Genomic DNA, 27,772 nt, shown 5'->3' on the forward strand with positions numbered 1-27,772 from the left:
CAGGAGACAGATTTACTTGGATCTCAGAGATGGAGTCAACAGTTCTGTTCTATTAGCATTACCATAATGTTCCCCACAATCTCAGCCCTCTTTAAAAGAATTAACACATAAAAGATGTAAGCTGAGGGAAAGCTTTCAAACATTTAAAACCTGGCTCAGTGATGTGACAGTGTTCCCTACAATATCAATTAAAACAGCTATTAAAACATAACTCATGGCCACCAAGAATTCTCACTGACCACTGCAGAGTTAAGAAATTCTCTCTCTCCTGCAGAAGAACGGGCAAGATCTCTTCAAACACTAAAAAGAATGGTACTGAACATGCATTTCCACTGGCACAGTCCCACTTTCAAAAAACTTTCTTCTCACACCAGACACTGTTGTACCAAGACAGGGTTCCTTCACCCAGGGTGCCAATCCACACTCCGAGTTAAGTGGTTTTGACACGTTTGCACAGAGGTGCTAAATCCACCAAGCCAACACACCTGGTTAAAGGCAAGAAGCATAATTATGCTTTCAAAATACATAAATATGCAGTTATCTAATTTCTAAATACATGCCTACTTAATAGCTATTGGACAATAATCTTTTGTGTGCTTTGGTGCATTTCACAATACATTTTGCAGGTGTTCAGTTGGTAGGGGTCTTCACTTGGATGTGGGTAGCCTCAGCTTTAGAGGGGCGTTCTTCAGTTTATAATGACTTAAGTTCATCTAAAGCACACAAGTTTAGATGATTTAGCTAATTTGTGTAAAACTTATGGTATGCTGCCAAATACCACTAATCAGTGGTATCTAGCCACTAATTCAAGGTGTCTTTGCTGCTGTAATCTCATTACTTGTTTCAAAACTATTCTGCAAGACCTTGCCATTTCCCACTTTGTAGAACCACAAAATAGCCTAGGCTGGAAGGGACCTTAAGGCCATCTAGCTGCAACCCCCCTGCCATGGGCAGACATACTCTTCAGTAGACCATGTTGCACAGGACGCCTAAAAATATAATACAGAGATGGTTGCTTAAAATAAAAAAATATGTAGCACAGAGATATTTTGGCCCAGGCTTACCTGGGTCTTTATAGTATTTATTTTTATATTACATTTACTTTTATATTCTCTTTATTGTTATCTTTTTGTGATTCACTCTGCAAAAGATTTTTAATTCTTCATCTTTCACAGCTATCAACGTTGCAGCCTTGAGAAAATACAATGTTGTGTCAGGAACACAAAAGACATCTTTTTCCCCCCAAGTGAAAGCATATGTTAATTACCACAACTTTACATAAAAGTTGCAGACAGTGGCTTTCAATTTAGCCCTAAAACTGATTCACAACACTTTAAACATACTGAAAAGATCTAGGCCTATCTGAAACTTTGAAGAGACTGTTCACCCCTAAATTAAAAGGCCAGTTTAAACTTTAGTAACATCAAATCAGAGACACTGCAAAGTCTGGAGTCATTTCAGTATATAATTATCTTCTAATTCTGAAAGTAATCATGTTTTAACTGTGACAGTAGAGGAGTCACTCTTTGACTTCATTCACAGTTAAGACTGTTACAGTTTGTGAGGGTTGTGTCATGAGTTGGTGAAGTAGATATGCTTTTGTTTCACTTTTGCTTCTGTCCCAAAATACTGCAAAGACACTACCATCAAACACCTCAAAGGCAACAGCTAAAACACCACTACTCCCCAGCCAAACCCAAATGACCTGTTCCTAAACGATTTAGTAAAGCTGGATATTATAACCCTCACTTTTTTCTACTATTTTGAAGGGTCCCTAGTGACTGAATAGATTCGGCTACCTCTGGTACAGCACTTTCTTAGAGTTCAAGAATGAAATCACTGTAGTGGCTTGTCAGCATATGCCAATGCAAATCCAGTGCTTACAGGCTTTTTCAAAAAAATATTTTTCAAGGCAGATTTAACAGAACACTTTTAAATAATGAAAAAAAGAAAAATTATGTGACCATAAACACATGCCAGAGTCATGGCAGTAAATTTCCAAGTCTTTTTTTCTGAGTTATTTCAGAACATTACAAGCAATAGTGCCAGAAATGCTTTAAACCTTTCTTTGCCAATAAATCAAACAGATGCAATCCCTCAAATGCAGACACAATGAAAAAAGTACTGCAATGCTTGAATAAAAATCACATCCATGTGCTAACAATCTTCTAGAGATAGTCACCTTGTAGCTAATTTCTACAGGTAACATGATTCCATCCCTTTATCTCATATGTATACTGGCCAACACATTCTAAGACACCAATGGACTGCAATGCATTATCCAGTAAAGATAATATTTCAGTATGAAGTATTTACTACTGGAGAAGTAAATTTAAACACCAGAAAGAGCTGGGAGGGAAAAACAATGTTTTGCCAATCTTACAGACTTTTTGTCTTCACGGTCTTCATGGCTCTTTACAAGATCTCAGAACTATATCCAGAATAAATTCTTCTAGCTTCATACACTGGGGAGGATTTGAAAAACATTTCCAAAAGTATGTACTGATTTAACATACTACACTGCAGAGCCACTAAAGGTATGATACAGCTGGAAAAGGAAAGTAGAAGCCAGTGTGCAGGAAGGACCGTGAAAAAAGTACAGTAGTTCTGTTCTGTGTTTGAGAGTGAGGAATCTAATTGCACTGAAAAGTGGATGAAAAATTTGTGAGAGCACTAAACTAGCCTCTGCTAACCTAGTTTCTTTTATTAAATGTATTTTCTTAAATTTATTAAATATATACATACATTTAATATATAAATACATTTAATATTTATTAAATGTATTTTCTTTTCATATGTGTACTGGGGTGACTTTGTGGCGCTTGTATCCCCAATTGTCTATTCTGTTTATGCTGGATATTAAATTCTACACATTTAAGACTGGTTCCAAGAGCGAACGGGTGAAAGAAGCAGCATGCAGTTTGTTTTCAGAAATTGCACTCACTCCTCTACGTTCTGCTCCTGGACTGTGTTGCCTATGGACAGACAGCAAGAGAGAGCTCTCCTCTGCTTTTTAGTTACTTTTTAGCTAGCTGAGGCAGAGAAGTTCCCTGGACTTTTTTTTTTTTTCTTTTTCTTGGAACTGTTTAAACCTGTTCTGAACTGAAAAACCCAGAGAACACACGGATCTCAGGCCTGTGGCCCACTGAGGCCCAGGACAGCATTTTCCAGTGCTAGAGGGACAAGGCAAGCTGAGCTACAACCCACAGCAAGGACTTTCTCAATTCTACCATCACTCTTCAGAGTGGCGAGAGGTTCTATTGTTTAATATTATTCATATTTTTTTATGCTTGTGAACAGTTTGCTTGTTGAAAGTTTTTTCCACTTTTCCCTACGGAATTTTTTTCCTGAACCAGTTGGGGAAGGGGCTGCTCAAATCTGCTTTCCAGAGGGACACCATTTGGAGGTTTCCTTCCAAAATTTCCCCTAAACCAGGACAATATGAAAGTTTAACCCTCTTGAATCTCAGTTCACTGGGCTTCAAAGTATCCTTTCTTATGGTCATGATGAACAAGGATGAACAGAGCCTAAGTCTGGGTGCGTCTCAGGGGCAATCACATATGCATGATTCAAAACAGGAAAAGAATACCAGTTGCAGTTGCAGACACTGACTTTGGAAGAAACAGTCAGGCCCAGTCTATTAATATATGCCTCCCTGGTAGGTGTCACTGCCAAGATTTTACCAGACGCACTGGCATCAGATGGGATTCACCTTTCTCAAAGGACCTGGACAAGCTCCACAAATGGGTCATGAGAACTTCATGAGATTTAACAAGACCAAGTGGAATGTGCTACACCCAGGTCAGGGCAACCCCAGACTTGGAGAAGAAGTCATCAAGAGCAAAGGGTTTGGGAGCTCTGGTGGATGAGAGGCTGGACATGACCAGCCATGAGCACTCACAGCTCAGAAAGCCAAACACGTTCTGCATCCAAAGCAGTGTGGGCAGCAGGGGAGGGGAGGAGATTCTTCTCCCCCCTGCTGAGAACCCATGTGAAACACTGTGTCCAGCCCTGTGGTCCTCAGCACAGGAAGGACTGGAACCTGTTGAAACGCATCCAGAGGAGGGAGGCCACGAAGTTCATTAGAGGGCCAGAGCACTTCTCCTGTAGGAAAAGGCTACAAGAGTTGGGATTTGTCAGTCTGGAAAAGAGAAGCCTATGAGGTGACTTAACTGTGGCCTTCTAGTTCCTGAAGGGATCCTACAAGAAAGATGGACAGTGACTTTTCTACCAGAATGTGCAGTGACAGGACAAGGGGAATGGCTTCAAACTGCAAGAGGGCAGGTTTAGATTATGTATTAGGAAGAAATTCTTTACTGTGAGGGTGGTGAAGCATTGGAACAGATTATTCAGAGCTGTGGAATCCCCACCCCTGGAAGCATCCAAGGCCAGGCTGAATGAGGTCCTGAGAAATCTGGTCTAGTGGAAGGTGACCCTGTCTGCAGCAAGATGGTAAGAGCTAGATGATCTTAAGGGCCCTTTCCAGCCTGAACCCTTCCATGATACCAAAGAATAGCACATTCTGCATCACTTAATTAGGGCTATTCCTCCCTTCTCTACCTCATGACAATTCTTCAGCTAGAGAAGTTGTCCTTTGCTAGTAAAAGACCAGAGAAGGAGGATTTGCCACAATTTGTATGTCAGTTTCCTCACTGCTGTGAGAATTGAAGCTCTAGGTATCATTTTAGTATGTTTCTTACGCACATTTCTTAAAAGTTCTGCAAACATTTCAGTATTAACAGTACAAAATTCCCTACATTCCAGACATTCTGTAATTATGTAATTAAGTTAATATTACAAAAAAGACAAAAGATCATTTAATGCCTAATTGAAAACATTTCACATACACATTCTTAACTGACCTTGGAGGGATTGAATGGCATCCCTAAATATGAAGAACCTCTGAATCCACAGCGATTCATGTTTGATCCTGGAAAAGATTTAAACAATATTCAACTAACTTGTTGTGTTGAAACATTCATTATAAACCATAATTCTCTAATGAGATCAAGACCCATTAGTTCAACACTATTCATAGCCTTAATAAAGTGTGCACGTCTCTCAGTTCCCAACCTTAGTTTTTTATCTCTCTGATTAACAAAAAAAATAAAGAAAACCACATGCAAACTTAACTTACTTATTGTTGTAGTGACAAAAACCAAAGCATTGGAGTGGTGGTGTTTTTTTTGTGGGTGGTGTTTTTTTTTGTTTTCGTGGTTTTTTTTTTTTTTGGGGGGGGGGGGGGTGTATGTGTGTGTTTTGGTTTTTTTGGGGGGGGGCGGTTTTGGTGTTTTGTTTTTTTTTTTCATTTGGTGGAAATACAGTTTGTATTACCACAGACTTGTCTTCCATGCTTACAAGAAAAAAAAAAGCAAAAAAGGACTGCTCCCCTGGGAAAATGGCCAGAGTTAACATATTTTTTTTCCCCTCTGGATTCCTGCCTGGTAATACCATCTGTTCCTAAGCAGAACTGTTTCAACACACTTAGCAAGATGTTCAAGGACAAACAATTCACAGTTTTAAGCACACTGTAGCTATCAAACATTTCTGTCAGTGATACAGTGTAATTGGTTTCAAATGTGTCACAATACCTTAGCATGTAGCACACAGAAGCGTGAACCACACACTGTCAAGAGTTAAGTACAGCTTTACAGGGCTCAAACTTGCTTTTGCAAGGCAAACCTTGTTTACTGCTCAGTGTCTGAAATGCCTAATGAATGCCACAGTCAGTCTGCAGCTGGGTGTTCTTAAATTCTCTCCACCTCTTTTAAGTTATTCAACCTTTAAGCTAAAAATCCTCATGGATATTAGGGAAAACTGCACCAGAATGAGTAAGAATGAATTGTTATAGAGCTGAAAGCTCTAAGTAGTATCATTATGCAATGTGACCTACAAGCTCAGGTGCAACTTAGCAGCATATTACCTTCTAATTCTAAATATATTCTGTATATATGCAAAATGTAAACTAAAATGTTTTATTAGCTTAAGAATTTCAACTTGGCATGAAGTATGCAAGTTTCCCTGCAAGACAAGTCTTTGGATCTAACTGACATGAAGCAAAACATCTGCAATTCTCCACTTCCTCCACAGTTCAATTAAAAGCACTTTTTAATGATTCCACACATGTAATAAAAGTAACTTCAGCCTGCTTAAAAGCTGGTGTGCCATAGTCAGACCCAACCAGAAGAAACAGAAAGAAAAAAAAAAACAAAACCTGTTTTATTTTATTATAATGTAAACACTTTCAGCAGAGAACATTTTTTTGCTCATTTTCAGGGTCAAAAACTTGCATTTCATGTTGCCTCAGCCTGTGGAAAGCACAAAAAACATTAAATGAGTCCTAACGACTAATTTAAGGTCCTGAAGGATACTGCCCAAAAAAGCATCATACATAATGTGAACAAATCAGTAAGAGAAGACCTAGAATTCCTGCCTGGTAAGTCCCAGATTTCCTAGGTGACATGGTAGAAAAAAAATTAATCACCATTCATGTTCATTTTCAGGAAAAATGGATCTGTGTCATAAGTGCTTAACCAAACTAGAACACTTGCTTTGAAATGATACTAGAGTGGAAATCCTTCATCCAGAAAAGAGTTGTTATGCTACTAACACAGCTATTCTGGCCTGCAGCAAAGGAAACATGCCACAATTAAGACAGCTCTGCAGCTGAACAGAACTCAGCTGACAATTGCTAGACGGAAGGATTCATTCCAGAAATACGGATCCCCATCACTGGCCTTTCGGAATGTAGACTGTAATTCATTATCAAGGTTGAAATGGCAGCATGAAACCCAAGTTTGTGTGCTGTTAGTGGGTTACTCTGATCACCTTCCAAATTCATAGATGCTATACAAATAGATTAAAGTACATTAATGAAATCATGATTACTCCCTTCAGATGTTCAATTTTCACTTAGTAACTTAAAACCTTTCTTGTACTACTAAACTTTTATGAACTAGAAAACAGCATTTGTAATTTTAAAATTGGATTTAAAGCTGGATATTTAACTGTATTGCTATGAATTTAAAATCTGTTTTGATACTTTTTGTCAGTATTTCTCATCTCCCACTCTAAACTTCACACACTGGCTCCTAAGAAAAACAGAAGACCAGCATGCCTTTTAGAGCAAACTTTGCATGGAATTTTATCCTGTCCTCAAATGCAATGTGCCTGCAACAGATGCTTCCCAGCCCTTTGGTATTACAAGTGAGTTGCCAAATCTCTACTCACAATACGTGAAGTAAAAAATAGAATTCTGAGTTGATAAAGGAAGCATTAAAACAGGAAGTGAAAACAACTTGTATTTAAACCACATGACTCCGGAACACTGATATAGTGTCTCAAAATGTTTTTTTAGCATCCTGTGAACATACAAGTTGAAAATCAAATGAGAACCAAAGGCGAGTTACAGGAAATTACTGTCTTTCAGTTTATGAAAGAAACTTTACAATGTGAAATTTCATCTTCAGTAAAGTTGGCTTTACTATTTTATTGCAATGGACTTGTACTTGTTTTATGTAATAGCTTAGGATTGCTAATCAAACTCTTCACTTTCCTGAACCAAAAAAGGGATGTCAGAATCAGAAAGAGAATTAAAAATGAAATAGACGCAAATTAAAAGGATGTAATGACAGCTTATGTCCCTTGGGAAAAAACTGCTGGAGTGGCCAGTTCAGCTCGATCAGAGTTTGCTGTGCACCGGTTCAACCACAGCTGTGAAATGGTACCACCTGGCGTTCACTTTCACCATTTACCTTACTTTGCCACTTTCTGCAGGAGCCTTAGAGCAAAAAGTAACAAATATTTCATAAATTGCCGTGTATTTCTTTGTGGTGGTTTGAAAGCTGAAAAAACACACCTGAAAAACTTTTCACATTTGACAACTAAAGGAAACCGACCGTTTTCCAAAACCAAAAGACTTCATGCTTAAACCAAGAGCTGAATCTTGTGAAGAAAAAGATATTACTTATGTGTCCTTAAGCCAGAAAATCCTTAAGATATGTAAAAGAGCTTCAAGTGATGACCATAGACAACTTATTCTAAGAGCTCTTTTTTTTACAGACAGGGCATTTTTTGTTATTTATATTTTATGATTTCTCTTGCATGGAAGGATTGATAAACTTTTACCACTACTTTTTCACATTCAGATTATCCATGCATTCCTCTGGCTGCAAGGCTTGTCTCCTTTTGCTAAGGTCTGTGATGTAGCATACTGGTTTTCAGTCTGATATCCATGGGTCCTGGGGATTCAGACGGACAATTAAAATATGTTTCAGTGTTCCTTTTGGTTCCATTTCTTAGTACAGCAAAGCCAGTGAAGAATCCAGCTGTCAAAAAGTACAATTTTCTTCCCTCTCCCTTAGTGGGCTGGCACTGGCACTCCCAATCAACACAGTTCACCAATGCAACACAAAGCTAACCTCTATTAGATAAATAAATACATGTTTTTTCTGCCACTTCAGCAAGCTCTCCAGCAGGGTCACACAAATGCCACTGTTCCTATGGGGGAGGATGGTGGATGAATATGGCCAAGCAGTGCGCTTCCACTGTGTAATTAGATTACTTGAGTACAAAGCTCTGGATTCACTCTCTTTTGAAAGTGCTGAACTGGCTCTGAATGTGACTTGCCAGAAACTGGAAGACACCTTTCTTAAATTGCTATGAGTTGCACTTCAGGTAGTTAAAATAAACTTTAAATTCTGTCAGGGAACTGCACTATGAGAGGAAAAACAGTAAAACATTGACATAATAAGGATCTTAAGACCAAGCAACTAGTTAAAAGAGGGTGTTCTGTCAACTGTTTCCCAATTTCACTACTGCTTCAGAAAGTAATGTCTTAATCTAAATCTGTACAATTTCTGGTTGAGGTTTGTAAAAGAACCACTATCCTCCTCCTCCTCAAAAAAAAAAAAAAAAAAAAAAAAAAAAAAAAAAGGCACTTTTTAAAATTTCAACTTCTTTCTAAAAGAAAACAGGTCTTCTTGCAGTGAACACGCAAAGAAAACACATAGTAGTTATGCACCTAAGCAAAGCATTCACTAAAGGGAAGGAAAGGTAACAAAAAACTATGCAAGATAAAGGCAAACTATTTAGCATGAGTTACAGAAGACAGGGGCCCTTCAAACAAGCAGAAGGCAGCAGTAAGTGGAAGCATTCAGCTAAGAATGGTGCGAGGGTCAGTTTGCACATGTGACATGCTATTCCCTCCAAATTAGAAATGGTATTGAGCCGGTCTCTGGACTGGCTAAAGGACATTATTTGTTTGAATCATCACAGAAGAATACAGTCTTATCCTGACAGACCCTTATCTTTAGCTTCCATAAGTGCCTGTTGATTAGGCTGACAGAGCATATGTTTAATTTCTTCACTCAGTAGATAAAGATCTTACCACTTAAGCATTAGTGAGCTTTAGTTTCACATAAAATTTCAAAGGCTACAAAACCTTTGAAGTGAAGCTATCATTAGCCATCAGACATATTACATATCATAAAATACAAACATGCCACTTAAAACTGTCACAGGATATTGAGAGACTTTATCTAAGAAGTGCGTAAAGCCACCAAATCCTGAATTTCCTAGCAGGTTCTGTAACACTGCTGTGGTGGGTAGGTTGACTCCAACCAGTAGCTGAGGCAAAAAAACTAGAGAGATGAAAAGAAGACTCACAGAGACAGAAACAGTTTGACAGGTGAAGCAGAAGTTTTGGGCACACAACAAAGCAAAGTAAGAATTTACTACTTCCCATCAGCCAGGCAGGTGTATAGCCACTTCCTAGAAAGCAGGGCCTCAGCAAGTGTAAGGGTTTGTCAGGGAGACAAATGCCAGAACCACAAATACTGCTCCCTTTCTCCTTCTTTTCCCAAGCTTTTATTGCTAAAAATTATGCCAGATGGTGTGGAGTATCCCTCCGGTCAGTCCTGAGGTCAGCCTGGGTTAGCTGCCCTGGTTGTGTCCCCTGTTGTATCTTCCATGGGAGAAGGAGTGCAGAGGAGCCAAAAAGAGCCAGCCTTGACTGGCACTGCTCAGCAACAGCTGAAAGACTAAAACATTATTTTAGTACCAGGCTGAAAACACCGCAGATTAGAGACTAATACGAAAAAAAAAAATTCTAGCCCAGCCAGTAACAGTTACTATAACAGTTACTGATAAAAATAAACAGATACTAAATTTGCGGAGCTCTGTCTCCCATCCACTGGAAAAATGACTGTAAGGTAGCAATAGTTCTCAAAACAATTTGAATTTACCATCTTTAAAAAAAGCCTTAAATAAAAATCAAGTTAAGTGCTGTGCATAAAGGAACATTTGGAGGGACAAGCAGAGACAAGCAGTGACAAGAAGAGAAATTTATTTTTCTAAAAAGAATTAGAGGACTTCTCTTTTTGACTGATACCAAATATTAGAAATTCAACCAGTGATGTAATCAAGAACAAACCCCAAGATTCTGTAAAAACATATTCCTATTTAAAATGTACCTTTTACAGTATTTTTATTTAAATTTTTAAAAACCAATATTCCATGGAAAAGAAGGTTTATCAGACTGCACAAAAAACTGCAGCAACAGCATGTTTCTTTAAAAATAAAATGTGCTCTCTTGGTTGTTTTTGTGTTTGGTTTTTTTTTTTAAACCTGGACAGATTCCAGACATATTCCAACCCATCAAGCTACCAATCTCCCCTTTAACTGGAGATGCACAAGCACTTTGAAACCAAAAACTTTAGTGCTGTAGCCTACCACAGTTTAATTACTTCCTCTAAGAGGCTGAAAGAGGGAGTAGGAGCTTTGCTGCTGGGAGGCTGCCAATTAACAAGCACAGCACCCATCCAGGATTAAAAAACAGAGAGCCAGTACATTTTACTGAAAGTAGACATTACTGGAGTGTAGGTGTTTCCTTATTTTTAGTCATTCAATATCCAACCACGATATTCTGTCATTCAATATCCAACCTGCTGCTTTCAGGTTTATATTTTGCACTTTCTATTGCACAACAGAAAAAGCAAAAATGAAAAACAAGCACTGAAGTTTTAGCGATCAACTAACCAGATAAGAGCAGAATTATTACGAAAAGCATAAGAAAAACAAGAGTTATTACAGTATGATACAAAAATACAGGACTGAAGGGAAGGTTGCTCTTCCAGTGAAAAGCAGAGATTTATTACTTAGAAAGCATGGAGTCTGCTGCCAAAAGTGCTCTCCCCAAAAACTCCTCTCAGTTTTATGAGGGGATAATAGCTAGAAAAAGGAGCACATCACTGTTGAACTGTCAGCCTCCACATCTGCATGCTGGGATTTTTACTGCCCTCCCTAGGAGCCTCTAGACATTAGCAATATTCTAAACACCAGTCAGGGAGAAGCCCCAGAGAATTACTGCATACTATCAAAGATAAACAAAGAAACAAAAATTCCTGTTCTAATCTCTCTACTTGCAAACTTCCCTGCTCTTTTGAAATTAAGTCTTCAAGACTGGGATAAAAGTCAGAAAGCCATCAACTCCTAGAAACAAAGCATGTACACCACGGAAGGATTTCTTAACAGAGAGGCACAGGAACCATCTATTCATTAAAAAACTTTGTAGGAATATTTATGTAATCCAAATTACTAATTTTCAAGAATCAATCCGGGAATACAATACAAGAAAAAAGAAATCTATCAGAACTAGTTCCTGTGGTAGATCTGATGGTTTCTAAATCTCCGGAGTAAGAAAAAGGATTCTTTTATGACTGTACAAATAAAGTATCAGCAGTCCTGGCTTCTTCAAAAAACTGATTTGAGATCTAATTTGTTGTATATAATTAGAATAGATAATAGAAGGAAACATATAATTTTCTTTCTACATCCATCCAAAGTATGTGTTCGTGATTTTAGAGACAGACTAATGGAATTACCTTTTCTCTAGAGACCACCAGCCTGGAGCTATGCCCACACCAGCACCTTCCATCATAGAGCAGCAGTGCCTCATCCACATCTCCCTCCCTCCTTTCCACCCCTTCTAGAGCTACCAGCCATTCACATGGTATGCCACAGAAAAAAACTGCCAACACCAACTATCCCACAGGAACAGCACCTCCCTAACTTCTGTCAAATCAACCAGGAAAGAGACATTTCCTGTGAGTTACCTCGCCAGCTTTTCTGCTATGCAACTTCCAATCTGAAGACAGCTGGGATTCAGCAGCAGCATTATTCCTTCTCCAAACCTTGGGTAAATTCAACCTTCACAGATCTAAGGAGCCAGGACTGTGTTTATCCTTTTTGCTTCTTACCCTTACACCTCCAATTCTTCAAAAGCTGTTGTAAATAACCATACCTGTGATCACAGCTCCTGGCATTGGAGTGGAAGTCAATATAATCACTACTAGACTTGTAATACTTTCACAACATATGCATTTCTTTTAGAATCAGGTGAAACATTCCTCTGAAATGCCTAAGGGTGCAGCTTTATTATACTATTTTATATTGGCTTATCTTCAAATTAATTCCTACTTTTTCTACCTTTGTTACTTGTGAGGGGTCTATATCCAAGATGTGCTTAACATCACTACCTAAAATTATCAGGACTGCACTTAAGGAAGGTCAACCTTGTATTTCATAAAAAAAAAAAGCCATCCACTATTCCCAAATAAAAAGCAAAAGTAAAAATGTTAATATCAATAAAAAAAACTAAAAACTCACTCACTGTCTTCTGTGGGAAGGACCTGCAGGGAATAAATCCATTCTATTATATCATCTTTGTTCACCACATCTAAGGAATCCAACATATCCAGACCAGAGAGTGCGAAAAATGCAATTGTCAACCTAAAAGAAAAAGATAAGACTTACACTTCCCACCATAAATATCATGGGGAAATTCACAAACGGTTGCAGCAACAGATACATCTATGAATTCTCAGCCTTTGACAGTGGTGCAACACAGAGCCTAGCTTAGAATAGATGAAAGTCATCTACTGGACAAAATAATATTCTTTGTGCTGAAAACATTTCTCTGCCTCAACAAGGTTTTTCATATAAACTACTCCTCCTTTTACATAATAATGATATGTCAATTAAAAATTTACCTAAGGGCCTGTTTACCTGAAAGAAAAGCCCAACAAAACAACCCACTATGAAGTAAACTAATTTATGATATTAAGCACTAGTTCTCCGTGAAGAATTCTTTTATGAACAACCCCCTAAACATGCATTAGGTGCATATGCAAGGTAACCCTTAACTCTAGTAAGCTACTTCTCATTGTGTCCCAACCCCAGTTTCAGATGCTTAGATGTCAGTGCCAAACAGCAAAGACTACTTTGAAAGCAAACAACGCATAAACAGACATATAGGATAAATTAATATCTAGAGGTCCTTATTTCTGGTCCTTGGTATAAAGCAGCCTAGATGACTGCCTTAGCATGACACATTCAAGTATCCAAGAGAGCAGTGGAGTAGCTGACATGCTCTGTGTCCTTCCTTCCTACAACTTGTTTCCTTCCATGAATGGGTGCTATAATACCTGCTAACACCTCCTTTGCTTGTTTTAACTCAAACCATTGCAGCCATCCATGGCATGGCCCCCCAACAGTGCATTACTCACCCTGACAGACCACCAAAGCAACAGCACTGGGTTAGGAACTTGAGAGAAGTTGCTATGAGAGAAAATGCTCATGTAATGTTACCTTGGATGTTCTGACTCAGACTAAAATTAGCTGGATGTATATTTTGCCACCCACACTCATCTGCTGATCCTTCTTGAAATTCTTGTTCTCCTTACACCAGGTAAGATGATGGATTGTGAAACAACTGCTACACATGTAGAAATTCAGCATGTCAAGGAAAACCAGAAGTTAATACCAACATTCCTTACAAGATTAAGTGTTTACCTCACAAACTGGTGAGCTACCTTGGCCACCAGTAGTTGGTACCTCTGAAGAGACAGATGTGGATAGGACCCTCCACAGGCACTTAATTTCTGCATGAGGTTCTGCATCAGAACCACAAACAGTAAAACCACAGAAAAAATGATTATGTGAGTCAGCTCAAAGCATACATCCAAAAGAATTATTCTAATTAAAACACAGCAGCCAAATGACAATGCAGCAGACGCTAATCTCAGTACAGTGGCACAACCTCCTAGAGTGACATTCATACCAGTGGGCTGGTAAAATATGTATCTTTATTGTTAATATTTCAAATAATTTTTTTGAGTAGAGAGCCAAAAAAAGTATGTTGCACACAAAAGTATTTCTATGCAGAACAAAAGTAAATTCTAACCCTTCTGATAACTAAAAAATTGTCTTTCGAAGTGCAAAATTAATACTTCAAGGTTTATATCAACTTTTACCATTGATCAGATCTCTGTTTAACCCAAAATCTGACCCTGGATAATAAACAACTAATTAAAAAAAAAAATTTAAAAATCACTACTTTTATTAAAAAAACCCAAGCAATTTACTGTTCAGCTACAATAAACTGTTTCTTTGAAACATTGCCTGTAGATTCTGATTTTCACAAATACTGACAATCTTTTATTAGAACTATTAAAAACACAGTTCCACTCTATTTTACCCAACTAAATTACTTCCAATGAGGCACAAACAATGTGCCAACATCAACACTAGAAACTGCTGCAAAGTAGGTCCAAAACCACAAGGCTATATATACAACACAGATAACAAGCTATCTCGTCTACAGTTAAAAACACATATGTCAGACATACGAATTTTAAAAGTGATTTTACATATACTTAGGGTTCAGTTTACTTATTCAGAGTTGACTGTCTGTCTCCAGCATTACTAAAGAACATCCTGTAGTGTGATGCAATTTACTTACAGTGGGCAAGAGTGGCTGGCACCACTGGTCACACACAGATTGCAATACAGGTGTTTAGGTACTACATCCATATGCTATCTTCCCTCACAGAAAATTAACAGACATATGTCCTAGCAAAAACAACTCTTAGCAGCACCTCAGGTGACAGACACATGCCAAGAAGTGTAAAAAGTTTATCTACAGCCATTTCCACAGAGGTCAGTCAACAGGACACTTCTCACGACAGATCCAGACCCCTTTGTCTTCAAGCGAGGACAAAGACTACAGTTTCACAGAAGAATTCAGAAAGCATTTGAAGTGACAAATTTGAGAAAATTATTAAGTGAGCAATGAAGAGCACCATGAAGCACCAGAATCTCAAAGACTTCAGAGACCTGGAAAGTTGCATTCTCCTGTGAAACCTCACAGTGCGGACAATCAGTGTGTATGAAACACTACCAATCAGGGTGCTCAAAAACTACTATTGCTGCAACTATGGTTGCATGCAAATAACAACAGATAAAAATAATTACAAAGGCTTTGAGGCAAGAAGTTGAGTAGAGAATGTGAAATTAATTTTCTTTATTCTCTGTTATTGTTTGACAACCTACAGCTTAAGTTGGAATTCACCAGCAGAGTGAGGAAAATTTCACTCTCTACCACCCTTGTCTGGTGAGAACAGTTTTCTACTGCAGTGCAGTGAAAAAAAACCCATCTGACAAATTACACTTTATTTATCTATTTATTTAACAAATCTCCCTTTAATTTTGTTGTGTTTCCCCACCTAAGTCAAAACGGAACCACTCCAATTTGAATAAAAGGGTAACAGCATTTCTTTCTGCAGCTGTATTGGCTCCAGAGGTGTCCTGAAGGTTTGCTGAACTCCGTGACCTTGAACTTGGCAAAAAGGGAAACTTAATACCCTTGAAGTCAAACTGGAGACAACGCATTTATGGTTCAATCCCCTGCTCAGAATTTGTCAACAGACAGGTGTGCACCCCTGCAGAAAATGTCCACATTGTCAAGGGCCTCTGAAGATCACTGACCCCAGCCTTTGAAGAACACAGGGCCTCAGAGATGACCCAGGACCCTGAGAAGCCACATCCTCAAAGGTGACTCCATCACTTCAATAAGCAAGCTTTTCACGGTTAACTCTTAACCGTGAAGAACATTTTTTGTACTGCCACACAATTCTTCCTGAAGTACCTCATTCCCACAGCCTCCTGCCCCATCACCATGGTCCCTCGCAAACAGTACACCTGCATCTTTCTTTGTAAGTAGTTTCCTACCAATGGAAGACTCTGATTAGATCCCTCCACCTCTAGGCTGAAGACATCCCATTCCTTTAGCTGTTTTCAAGTGTCAGTGTGGCGAAGGTTAGCTATTTGTGTCACCGCTCTAGTACATCCGCATGCTGTGGTAATTTTAAGGCCTATACACAGCTGAGCATACGATGCCAAGACTTCCCCTAGCTTGTCACCTAAAAAATGAGAAAGTAGACTGAAACACCAGCTAATTTTTAATGAATAAATGATTTACATCTCTGCAACCAAAACTTCATAACATTATAGAATAGCTAGGGTTGGAAAGGACCGCTGGAGATCATCTACTACAACCCCCTTCTCCTAAGGCATGTTTACCCAGTGCAGTTTCTACAGGATTGTGTTCAGGCAGGTTTTGAACATCTCCAGGGAAGAAAACTCCACAACCTCTCTGGGCAGTCTGTTTCAGCAATCAATCACCCCCAAGAAGTTTTTTCTCATATTTTTCTCCTATTTCTCAAACGTTCCTATGTTTCTGTCTGCTGCCTTTTGCCCTGTCACAGGGACCACTTAAAGAGTCTGGCCCCATCCTCTCGCCACCTACCCTTTAACATACTTGAATTGGTAAGACCCTCTCTCAGTCATCTCTTCTTTGAGGTTCAACAGGCCCAGCTCCCCCATCCTTTCCTCACAGGACGGATGTTCCAGTCCCTTAACCACCTTCGAAGCCCTCTGCTGGCCTCTCTCCAGTAGTTCCATTTCTAACTTTTCAACATAAAGGTGTGTTATTTCACACACAGCTCAGCACTATCTGTTCTAGTTCTCACATGTTTATGCCAGGTGTTTGTGCTCTCACCCAAAGTACAGCAGGATGACCAGATCAAAACCATGGAGCATTCCTCACAGGATGACTTGCCAGACATTACAAAGTGGAAAGAATCTTACTATTTTAGGTTATCAAACTGTCTACATGTCTCCAACATTTTACCAAGTGCAGCTTGATAATCACATTACTGGTATTCTTACACCTCCAATGTAACTATCGTAAGTGAAGGCTTGAAAAATATCAAATAGGTACATTTTAAAGCCATTAGAAGAACAAATGTCCCTCCAATTCAAAGTGAGGAACATACTTCACTTGCATTTTCTCTTTCATATTACGTAATGAAGACTTAAAAATATTTGTTACACGAAACAAGAGTCTTCTGCCTGCCGAAATGAAGCTTAAGTGATTTATTCTAAAATGGCTTCCAGGGCAGATTAGGAGAGTGAAGCACTGGATTTAAAACAGATTAGAAGGATCAACAAGTCTTCCCTCGCGGATGTCAAGCAGTTTACGCGAGCAGTGACTACACCCGACACTAACACATATTTTTTTGGGAGCCGTCTGTTGGTGGGCAAATTTATAGGGATGTTTTTCCTTCCGGCCGCGGGGCGCTGCTGCCTGTCCCCGGAGGCGGCAGCGCCCCGGGAGGGGCTTCTCGTCACCGCGACCGCCCGACGGGAGGGGAGCGCGGCCGGGCCCGGGACGGGTGGAGGGCGCCGGGTGGACACGGCGGAGCCCGTCCCGCCTCCCGCCGCGCGGCCCCCGCAGGAGCCCGGCCCGCTGCTACCTGCTGGTCTCCAGGGACGAGTAGCGCTCGGGCAGGATCTGGAGACACCGCTGGAAGAAGCGCACGTGCCGCTCCCGCAGGAAGTCCAGCCGCTCCGGCTCCCCCGGGCACGGCGCCGCCGCCGCCACCGCCTCCATCTTGCCGCTGCTGCCCGCGTCCGGCGCGCCCGGATCGCGTCACCCGCGGAACCCGCCCCCGGGGCGGGGACCGAAAGGGGAAAGGGAAGGAAAGGAGAAAGACGCACTTCAAAGTTCACTGTGGCAGAGGATACGGGCGCGACCCCGCGGCTTAAGGGGCCGCCACAACCAGCTGCGGGGCAGACGCGTTTTTAATGCCAAAAGACATAACAGTCGCGTGGCAAACCCGACACTCCCAAAATACAGAGGTAATACACGCGGTGGGTCAAGCCAGCTCTATGCCTGCTCCCGCGAAGTGCTGTCTGCTGCTTCGTCCGGCGACAGAGACAGGCTGGCGCGCAGCTACGACCCTCCTCTCCAGGCTGGGACAGCTCTGACAACAAAGCAAAAAGGCATAAAGTATAAAAATGCTTTTGTCATGCTGCGCGTCCATCGGTTCCCCCCTCCTCACCTCTGAGAAACCCGCAACAGCGGTTCTGCAGCTGTTGGTGCCACCTCTTGCCTGCGTTCCTCCCAGCACTTGGAAGCTCTCTTCGACTCGGATGGGTCTCTGGTGACCCGAATCTCGACCTCACAGTGAAACAATCAACCAAAACTAATTAGTCTTTCGTTCATCACAAAAGGAGAAGCTCATTTTGTCTTCACCATAGAAGATGGTGACACAGCTTGCTGTCATTAAATTTTAAGAACTTAAAAGGTTCAACTCTTGTAAAACTCCGTGTAGGCAAAATGTTTCTGTGAGACATCATACTTATTTAACCAATGGTAGAAAACTATTAGAAAAAAATAAAAGCCACCATCCATATTGCAGCTTACTTTTATGACCTGGAGGCCTTATCCAGTGAAATACTGCCATAAGATAGATAAATTCTAAGGATTTTTTCCCCCATTTTTTTAAAAACAGGAACAACTATGCCTGCTGCAATTCTGTCTCCTGCTAATAGGCGTAGCTTTTTATTTTCCTTTATCAACCATTTAGATAATTAAAAACAATTACATTTCAGATCAACGAATAAAAAAGATCTGCTTAAACCACAGAGCTGCACACATCTCTGGTTAAAACAAACAAAAAGTTACCTTCTCTCTTAACTTTGCCAATCTTTTTTCTTTTTCTTGTTTCTCTATCTCTTCAGCATGTTTCTGTAGAACCCTTAGCCCCAGTTTATGTAGATCCTGAAACATAATGAGTGGAAAAGCAAACTTTTCTTGGGAAGTCAAACAAATGATGTAAAAATATACATGCAGCCCTTTCACAGCTTGTTTTTAGGGTGTTGTTGTTGTTGTTTTGTTTGTTTGTTTTTGGTTTGGAATCACTGTTATAGTAAAGAATAGGGTTTCACTAGGCAGCTACATGCTATAGCCTGTCCTGCACAAACATATTACTGTTACATGGCTTTGGGGGAAAAAAAAAAAAAGAAAAAGGAAAAAAAAAAAAAAAAACCAACAAAGAGTAGTTTAAACTCTGTTTATAAAAATTCAGTGTGAACGCTGACAATAATGTCAATTCTCCAGTAACTGCATTTACATTGATACGGGATCTGACTTTGCCTAACAGGTACTGAAACCCGCAGGACAGTCAAACAACTCCTTCTACCTCCCATCTCAATACAACACTCGGGTCTTCTGATGTCTTTTTAGGCAGCATAGCCCAAGTAGTTTTTCTAAAAAAAATATTTACTGAAAAAACAAAACCACTTCTATATGGATAAAGAAATACGAGCTTGAGTAATCCTGTAGAATTTAGATACTGAAGAAAAGGAGCATGTGTCTAAAATCAAGTTTCATACTATTTGTCTGCAATAGATGCTGTTATTTGTAATGAATCAATAATGGATTTAGATGAATGAAGCTTGGATTTCATTCAAGCACGTATCAAATTTAAAACAACAACATGCAGCAATGGAGATGAAATTACGCACATGCTCTTGAAACCTAGAAATTTCTTCTACACCAATTTTCTTCCTTCTCTGCTTTTCAGTTTCCTCTCTCTTCTCATTTTCAAGCTTTTCAAGTTCCTCCTTTACTTTTTTTTGTAAAGTATTTCTTTCTAACAGTAACTTCACGTGGCTTTGGCTCTCTTTTTGTTTCTTTTTCTCTTCTAGTTTTAATTGTGATGCTTGATCTATTGCAAATGCTACCACTTTCTGTTTCTTCCAGACTTCAACTGCAGCTTGTTTTCTTTTTCTTTCTTCTTCCACTTTTTGTTTCTGAGCTTCTTCATGCTGTAGCCATCTTTCCTTGAGCATTTTTTCTGATTTCTCTTTCTCCTTCAAGTTTCTTTCTTTTTCTTGCTGCTGCTTTTCTTTCCACTTTTTAATTGACTGCAAGAGACCACAGGAAAAAAAAAAAGTCAAGGTTTTAATGAAAATTTTACGTTTTCATATTGATGCAGACTGATGAAGACATTTGTTCCAAGGACGCAAAATGCACATAGGAATTAACACTCTACTGAAGGCAAAACTTAAAACCAAGAAGCACCTATATGTGTTTTCTCTCTTTTTTTTTTTTCTATTTTATGGATCACACAAGCAGGTTTAACAGGTGTCTGCTAGAACTGTTTCAGTTATAGCAATAATAATAAATCTGGGTAGTTACAAGTGTTTATATAATATGCTTTTTAATGCAAATAAATTTCAGTTCTTAGGTTTTTTCCCAATTAACCCACTGTTTTATAGTAGTTCTTATGTCAGTATATTTTTTATTACTTGGATAGTTCTTGAGGGAATCATAATTCTGCATGTCAGTCTGTTTTAGGTATATTGCTTATACAGTGCGACAGACATTCTTGGAGACAAGTAACAGGAAGACAGGATCACTAACTGCTCTGGGCTTCGCGCCTAACTTGCTAGATCACTGAGTTGGAAAACATTTATAGTATACTTTGGCAATACACAGCCCACTTCTCTGTGTTGTTAGGTCTTTGCTTATTTGTAATTATTTATGAAAATACTTTGGCAGGTTGGGGATGCTAAAGATCTCAGTTATATACCATCAACTGTAAGAGAAATCTGCCTAGCACTACTACCAGAGAGGCAAATACAAAACCAAGAAAGTATACATTGCAAAAATAAGTACATTTTCTGAAATCTTCAACAGTCTTAGAGGGGTTACTTTACCTCTTTCTTTCTTTCATGTAAAATTACATATTCTTGATACCATTTGTCATGTTGTTCTATATCTTGTTTTGTTCTTCCGCTGAGATACTCAAGGGCTTTATCCATGTATGACAGCCTTCCTCGGTATTTTGTCCGTATTTTCAGAAAATGTTGATGATCATAATCATCCCAGCCTCCTTGCCGCCCCCCTGTTCGCTGAAGAAATCTTTCAAACTCTACTACTTCTTTGGGTAGATGATTTTCCAGTGTTTTATCAACTGTGACCCTGGCTGATGGTAATTTCCAAACTTCTTCTGCTGCTGAGCTCCCTAATGCCCACAGTTCCACTTTTCTTTCGAAGAGACTAAGCTCATTAATGACAGCTTTTTCCTCTTTCAAAAGCTGTTGATATCTGAAAAAAAGACAAACACTGAAATGGAAGAAAAAAAATCCAGTATTCATTGTCCATTCACCAAAAATGAATTTTAGAATTGTTCAATGCCACACAAGAGCTATTCTTCAAAGATGAAGAACTGAAATGCTAACAACATAGTTGTAATGATCCGATAATGAAGCCCTACACAATAAGAATTAAGTTACGCTCTTACTTAAAGAACACATTTATGGCATGCATACAATTAACTCAATCCCCTCCTAACACCAGTAGAGAGAAAAAGAAACCCCCAAACTCAGTTAGACAACAACAACAACAAAACCCCCACAATCTAATCTCTTCTCCAGCCTCTCTGAAAAGCCTATTCATAGGCAAATTGTTATCACATCAGAATGCTACAATATCTATATAAACACCCTCTCTAAAATGCTGTTTATCAAGATTCTAATGCTGTCAGCTTGTGCTTTGATTTATATATCCCAGGAATCACTACCAAAAGAGTAACTCATAAGAACAGTTTGCTAGATTGATGCAGTTTTCATTGTGTCTTATGAAAGCCCTTTTCCTAGTAGCTGAAGCATGTATAAGCATACATTTGCCTCTGTTCCTCTTTAAAAGCATTGATTGCATTTTCAATTTCTTCCATCATTTCCTTGATCTTGTCAACAACTAAAAAAGGAAAAGAAGAAAAAATCATATCACTTAAGAAGTCTACAGTCTTTGTCAGCACCATCCAGAAATGCAGGACTTATGGAGACTTTCAGGACACTTATTTCTGTGTACAAAAAAGCATGTACTTCTATCTCAAATGGCCTTAAAAGACTAACTCTTATTTATTCAAAAGGTGTGTTTAGGAAGGGACTTAGCTAACTGGATGCAAATCCCAGTATAAATGTTTATTTCCCTTAAAGAAGTCTTACCTTGACTGACCTTCAACTGATTCCCCAAATAAGACTTATGCTAGAGTTCCACTTTTGTTTTTCATAGCAATGCAGTTAGTGACTTAAGCACACTCAACTCTAGCTGATACTGGACTACAACAGTCCTATTTATCCTGCAGGCCACTACTTTTACAAAGCTGAGAAAGAAATATCAGAGTAAGACTTTGTCTTGTGTTGTCAGCATGCTCTAGTCCTGACTTAAGACAGTAATGCAGCTGTCCAGAGAAGATATATTTTGCTGTGGAAGAAAATCTATCCATTAGATTACATTATTAGACTAAAATCTCTTTTAAATCAGTACAACTATGGACACACAGTTTAATTAACCTGTATTTTGTCAAAGTTATATAAACTAAAACCTAATTTTTCAGCTTTCATGCCTTGTCAGTTCTTAGTATCTTGACTGACAGTTTAAGAAATAATGATTTTTAATAGATAAAATGCTGAATAAATGAAATGGGATACATTTTATCTAACATCAGAAAGTCCTCAGCTAGTAGGAGGCCCTCCACCCGAGCGCCACAAAAGGTAGTAAGTTCCATATGAGGATGGTTCTTTCAGAGCCTACTTCCCAAAAGTTTTAAAATACCCAAAGAGAACAAACTACTGTAGCATTTTTTGTACAATATTCCAATTTACATTTCAAATCACATGTTGGATAGAAATTTGGCCCCTGTAGAATGTATTCTGTGACCTCTTACCAGATCAAAGGGAGTTACATGGCAGTAGAATACCCAGTTTATTTTGCATAAGGCAAATGTTACAGATAGGAATTCAGTCTTTCAACAACCTCAAAGAACCAACACACGTCACTTGTAAGACCAAGTAAGTTTCTGTTTTCACATAGAACTGAAAAGAACTTCCACCATTTCTTAAGTTTCTGCCATTTCTAGGTTTAGTCTTCCCTTTCCAGATTCCTGCAAAATCATAAAGACTGGAGGAGTGTCCCAAGTCTGCAGGAGAAAGACAACTATGCAAGAAACCCATCTACAGAGGAATGTTTTTAAATCTGTTGTCATGACTTACACTCTGGTGTAGGCTTCACATCTTTTAATTGCTGCTGAAGTCTCTTCACATTGTTTTGTATTTTTGATAGCTGCTGCAGGATTTTAGCTTCTGTAAACAAAATAAGGTGCTAATAGTTCTAACAGTTTCTTGCTGCATTAAATTCAGTAAAAGAACAAGAGCAATGAAGTATCAAAAATAAATCAGGGGTTTGATCTAAGCAGGGAAACAAATTCTGTTTGATGACAAGAAACTGCTATAATACTAAGCATTTTAACTGGTAAATGTACTGGCATGTAGCTGACCACGTGGTCCATGTTAGCTTCCTACACAGCATCAGCAGTTTTTAAAATTAGTAGCTCCCATTTTTCTAAAGGCAAGCTTTGAAAATATTGCCTATGCTTCTAGAGTTTTGAGGCAGACTTTGAGCTAGGCTTCAAACACCCATTTATGGAGAGAAAACAAACTTTGAAAGTATATATGAATGAACTATTTCAACAAGATTCATTTATTCGTTCTGTTAAATAGTGAAGAATCAATGTTTTCATGTGCTCCAAGCATGTGTGTACTTGTTTGCATGGTTAGCACTTGTCTCCTCATGAGTCTATAAATACACTACTGAAAAGGATGAAGTCTGGCTACATCTTAGATACTAAGCAGCAGTATATTCTATCCTAAAATATTTGGATTAAGGAAAGTACAAGTTCCTGCTGAGACCACAGAAAATCTTAAAGCACACAGATCACGCTGAAAGATCTCAACAGAGTAAATGGGAATTTTGGTGGGGGGATGTGGTTTGTACACTTTTGTATCTTTTAGGAAAATACTCCTTCACATCTGACATATAGTGCTCTCATCACTGTCCTCTTTATTAGCTTATAGCATCATTTCCATCCATACGTGATGCTCCCTTCTTACTCACGGAAAAAATTATGACTTATTAGCTTAGTCATTCCTCAAAAATTTACATTTCTTAAGAACTGCAAGATGCAAAGGATATCTAAGATTCCTTAAATAAAAGGTGCACATCAGAACACAAGCAAATTTGTAAGAAAGTATACTTTCAATTGTTTGTACATTCCTTCCCTTTCTTCAACTTATTTTGATCTGTACCAGATGGCATAGCATGATTTATGTGATTATTGCTGAAAGAATTCAAATACTGTAAGTAAAGGGAGTAACTTTGTTTCTTGAACTATATTATAGTCTGTAAGTGGAACAGATGCTCTTAGGACAGACTGTATACCATCTGTACTAGGAATATTCATTTCCCAAAAACTCAAAAAATGCAAACACAGAACAGTTTAAAAGGGTATTTAAAGGCAACAATCAGTGTGTGAATGTTGAGGTAATAATATTTTTATTGTACCTTAGCTGGACTACATTAGGTTTTGCAATATGTGCACCAAATTGATTCCAAGTTTCTTGAACAGTACTTTCTACCATAATGGTTTTACATGGAAGATTAAAAGAAAACAGTTAATAACCTATGAGGCCCAAAATGTTTATGCTTCTCAATTTTGCAATGAATTGTGTGTATATAAGCACATGGTGAAATACCACATCAGTATCTATCTTCCACCTCATTTCTCTGTACTACCGTTTTTTAAACCTTTTACAAAAACAATAGTATATTAAAGGTAAAAAACACACACAAAAACAACAAACAAACAAACAAACACCCCATGCCCAAATAAAACCTCACTTACTTTCCATTTTCCTGCTGACAGTCATGCTGTGTTCCAGTTCCTCTAGTAATCTGTATTCTACCCGGAAATCACTCTTCCTGTTATAAAGATGTCCAGTTTTGTCTTTTTCAATATTTGCAAGCCTGGGAAGAAAGGGTGCCACACTGAGTAAGGCACAAACACTCACAAAATCCCCAAGATTTTCCAAGGTTAGTGTGCAGGCTGTGTTAACAGGACTGTCTTATATTTTATACAAATTCCTGGTTTGTTCTACCACTGTTTTCAAGGAAAATATTTTTGCAGCTATAAAACTACACACCACAGTAACTCAAGAACTTAAACAAGAAATTAACAAGGAAATCACCTCAGTGGCACGCAGTGGTTTACACACTGAAGTTTTATGGGCATGCTTTCTCTCTGGGAGCCTTGCAAGAGTTTTCCCTGGAAAGTTCAGGCAGACAGGTTGTGTTAATGCAGTGGCACACTTAGACGGAGGCCCAGCAGAGACAACGTTACACAGGGATGCAGAGCCATCGTTAAATGGCATTCTTCATTTTGAGCGGCTTGGGAACATTTGCATTACCCAGCAGTCAAATTTTGAGCCACAACCCAGGATCCAGGGTAATCAAGATGAACTCGATTCAGTCACACAGCGTAAAGCACTGGCGCGAGACTTAGAGACTTAAGAGCCCTGTTCAATCAGGATTCACAACTGCAAAGCTCTCCTTCAGTCATATGGCTACTTAGCTATTCCCCATAAAGCTCATCTGTTCGAGAAGAATATAACCTGTTCTTTCAGCTGCCAGTGTAGTTGTTATCAGCACTTGGTCAGGATGTGGGGAAGCATATTTAAATCACTTTATGTGCCTGAGCTGTCTTCAACCCTTGTTTTTCAAAGCAGTGGCCTAGATACGGCTAGATGAAGTCTTTCAATCTTCTGTTGCAGCAATTCCCCTTTTGTCGGTATGTCTTAAGGGCTTTGGGGTCCTTAAGTTACGGTAAGCACAGCTAAGTAGGAAGATTGAGAACTCAATTGTGCCACACACACTTGCTTTTCTGTGCACCTAAGAGCAGCAATTCTTACTAAATTCTTACTACGTGACTGGCCCAAGTCCAAATAGTAATTCAAACAACGGGGCATTTTGGAGCTTGTAAACCTATCCTGAGCTACTGCAACAACCACAATAGCCTAAAGACTTCATTTCCACATATTCTTACTTTGAACCTCAAGTCAAAAATGCTACCTCCAGAACAGAATGAAAACATACTTATGATAAAGTGTTTAACTTACTGAGCTTTTAGCTTTTCTGCAGTTCTTATGAATTCAACTTTCTTAGCTCGTTCAGCTTTGATCTTCCAGCTCTGAAATTGTCGGCCAGCACCTGCAGTACTGGAACAGGTTTCATTCTGTAGATAACGAAATCAACTGTTACTTACAACTATTTTTTTTTTAATTTTTAATATATTTTTATCCTCGTTGGTTAGTTTGAAACAGACAACACCACGGTGCGGAATTCGGTTTTCTACCGGCGCGATTCAAGTCATTTTAAGCGGCACGGGCACAAAACCGGAGTGAGGAGTGACACGCCCGCACACACGAATGCACCCTTCAACAGAGAAACGCCAAGTCCGCCACACGGAAGGGCTGTCACAGGGGCTGCGTCCCGCGGCCAGCCAGACAACCCGGCGCAGCTCGAGGCTCCCCGGGAGGCCCGGGGCGCCGGCGGCCTTTACCTGGAGCCGCCCGGCCGCCGCCGCCAGCGCCGGGGCCAGCGCGGCCATGTTGGCGCCGGCCCGCCCGGGGGTGGGGCGGCCGCGCCCCTCGCCGCCTCCATTTAACTCCTTCCTTCCGCGCCTGCCGGAGGGCGCTGCTCGCTGGGCCTGGCTTCGCTTGTGTTTAAGGGTTTGCGTGAGTTGCCTCCCTCCGGAAAATCGGGATATACCCTCATTATCCTGTCAGAATGGGAAGAGTTCCACATGATTCAATAAATTCCTGGGGGCGGGCTTTGAAGGCACTGTTTCTCACTCACGTGTTCAAATCAAACTTTCAAATGAATCGCCATTTAACATTTCTGTGGAACAGAAATAATTATTCCTCCAGTAGCTTTCTTCTACAGAGGTTTTAGGAACTGGTGTTTTCCCCGCTGCAGGACACAAACGCATTCACAGAAGCTGCCCGAAGGGCTGTGCTGAGGATATTTTATTGCCTAATTGATATTTTTAACAGCACATTTTAGATACTTTTTTCCTCTTTGTATTTTGTGACTATACTTGTTCTCTTTGTATTTGCTGAATAGGAATTAAAAAGTAAAGGAGAACATTTCAAAACCTGGAAACAGTCTTCAGCATAAAATAAAGAGGGCTGTTCTCACAGATTGCTTCCTGAAAGGCTTGTGAAGGTATTCGCTTCTCAGCAGTGTTTCAAAGGCTTCTTTGCCTTGGCCTTCACTATTGGGTGTAAGAGAAAAAAGTAAGTTGTGTTAGCATTTGCTTTCTTTGGGCGCTTGTCAGCCCTTCCAAGTTTCCTGTTACTGTGAAGAGCAAATTGGTCACTGGTTGGGGACTGCTCTAGACGAAGCACCTGTTTTTGGAAAGTGCTTTAATAAGGTGTGTCAACTCATAGTGTAACTCAGGTACTGTTCAGACATTCACCAGTTTCTGTTTGGCCAATCTTTATGACTGTTATACTTTATTTGTGAGTCACTCAGAATCCTGAGGACTTTTCACAGTTGGGAAACCATATGCAGGGATATTTCAGGTATTGGAGCATAGTTAAATTTGCTTACTTCTGGCTTTGGGCAGCAGGGACTCAGACAATTAAGTTGTGATGCTGGTGTAAAGATGAACCCTGGCTTTCA

The 27,772-nt window shown here is 39.4% G+C and overlaps 2 protein-coding genes across 3 annotated transcripts in view; both read right to left on the reverse strand.

Annotated features, from left to right (window-relative positions):
- PGGT1B (protein geranylgeranyltransferase type I subunit beta) overlaps nt 1-17,814 on the reverse strand; it is a 35,115-nt gene extending 17,301 nt beyond the window's left edge. The window contains exons 1-3 of the mRNA XM_040089828.2: nt 17,655-17,814; nt 12,671-12,789; nt 4,863-4,930 (exon numbers count right to left, since the gene is read on the reverse strand). Of these exons, the coding sequence (XP_039945762.1) occupies nt 4,863-4,930; nt 12,671-12,789; nt 17,655-17,791 (324 nt within the window). The 5' untranslated portion in view covers nt 17,792-17,814. The remainder of the gene's footprint in view (nt 1-4,862; nt 4,931-12,670; nt 12,790-17,654) is intronic.
- Nucleotides 17,815-18,025: 211 nt separating this feature from the next.
- CCDC112 (coiled-coil domain containing 112) lies at nt 18,026-26,705 on the reverse strand. 2 transcript variants are annotated; one of them, XM_040089826.2, is made up of 10 exons: nt 26,649-26,705; nt 26,206-26,321; nt 24,936-25,057; nt 23,248-23,337; nt 21,874-21,949; nt 20,908-21,298; nt 19,711-20,112; nt 18,869-18,964; nt 18,243-18,361; nt 18,026-18,164 (listed from the first exon to the last, which is right to left on the reverse strand). In XM_040089826.2, the coding sequence occupies exons 1-10, from the start codon at nt 26,694-26,696 to the stop codon at nt 18,134-18,136; spliced, it is 1,491 nt and encodes a 496-aa protein (XP_039945760.1). In that variant the 5' UTR covers nt 26,697-26,705; the 3' UTR covers nt 18,026-18,133. The 2 variants fall into 2 exon arrangements, with proteins under 2 accessions (XP_039945760.1, XP_039945761.1); XM_040089827.2 differs by lacking the exon at nt 26,649-26,705 and adding an exon at nt 26,442-26,594.
- Nucleotides 26,706-27,772: the final 1,067 nt, after the last annotated feature.

The sequence above is a fragment of the Hirundo rustica genome, chromosome Z (assembly GCF_015227805.2).
Source record: "Hirundo rustica isolate bHirRus1 chromosome Z, bHirRus1.pri.v3, whole genome shotgun sequence".
NCBI lineage: Eukaryota > Metazoa > Chordata > Aves > Passeriformes > Hirundinidae > Hirundo > Hirundo rustica.

Coding starts and splice junctions, on each gene's coding strand:
- CCDC112 (XM_040089826.2), bottom strand. CDS start 26,696: ATGGCCGCGCTGGCCCCGGCGCTGGCGGCGGCGGCCGGGCGGCTCCAG. Junction 25,058..26,205: donor GCAGAAAAGCTAAAAGCTCA/GTAAGTTAAACA, acceptor CTTTCTTCCCAG/GCTTGCAAATATTGAAAAAG. Junction 18,965..19,710: donor TTTCTAGGTTTCAAGAGCAT/GTGCGTAATTTC, acceptor ATTATGTTTCAG/GATCTACATAAACTGGGGCT.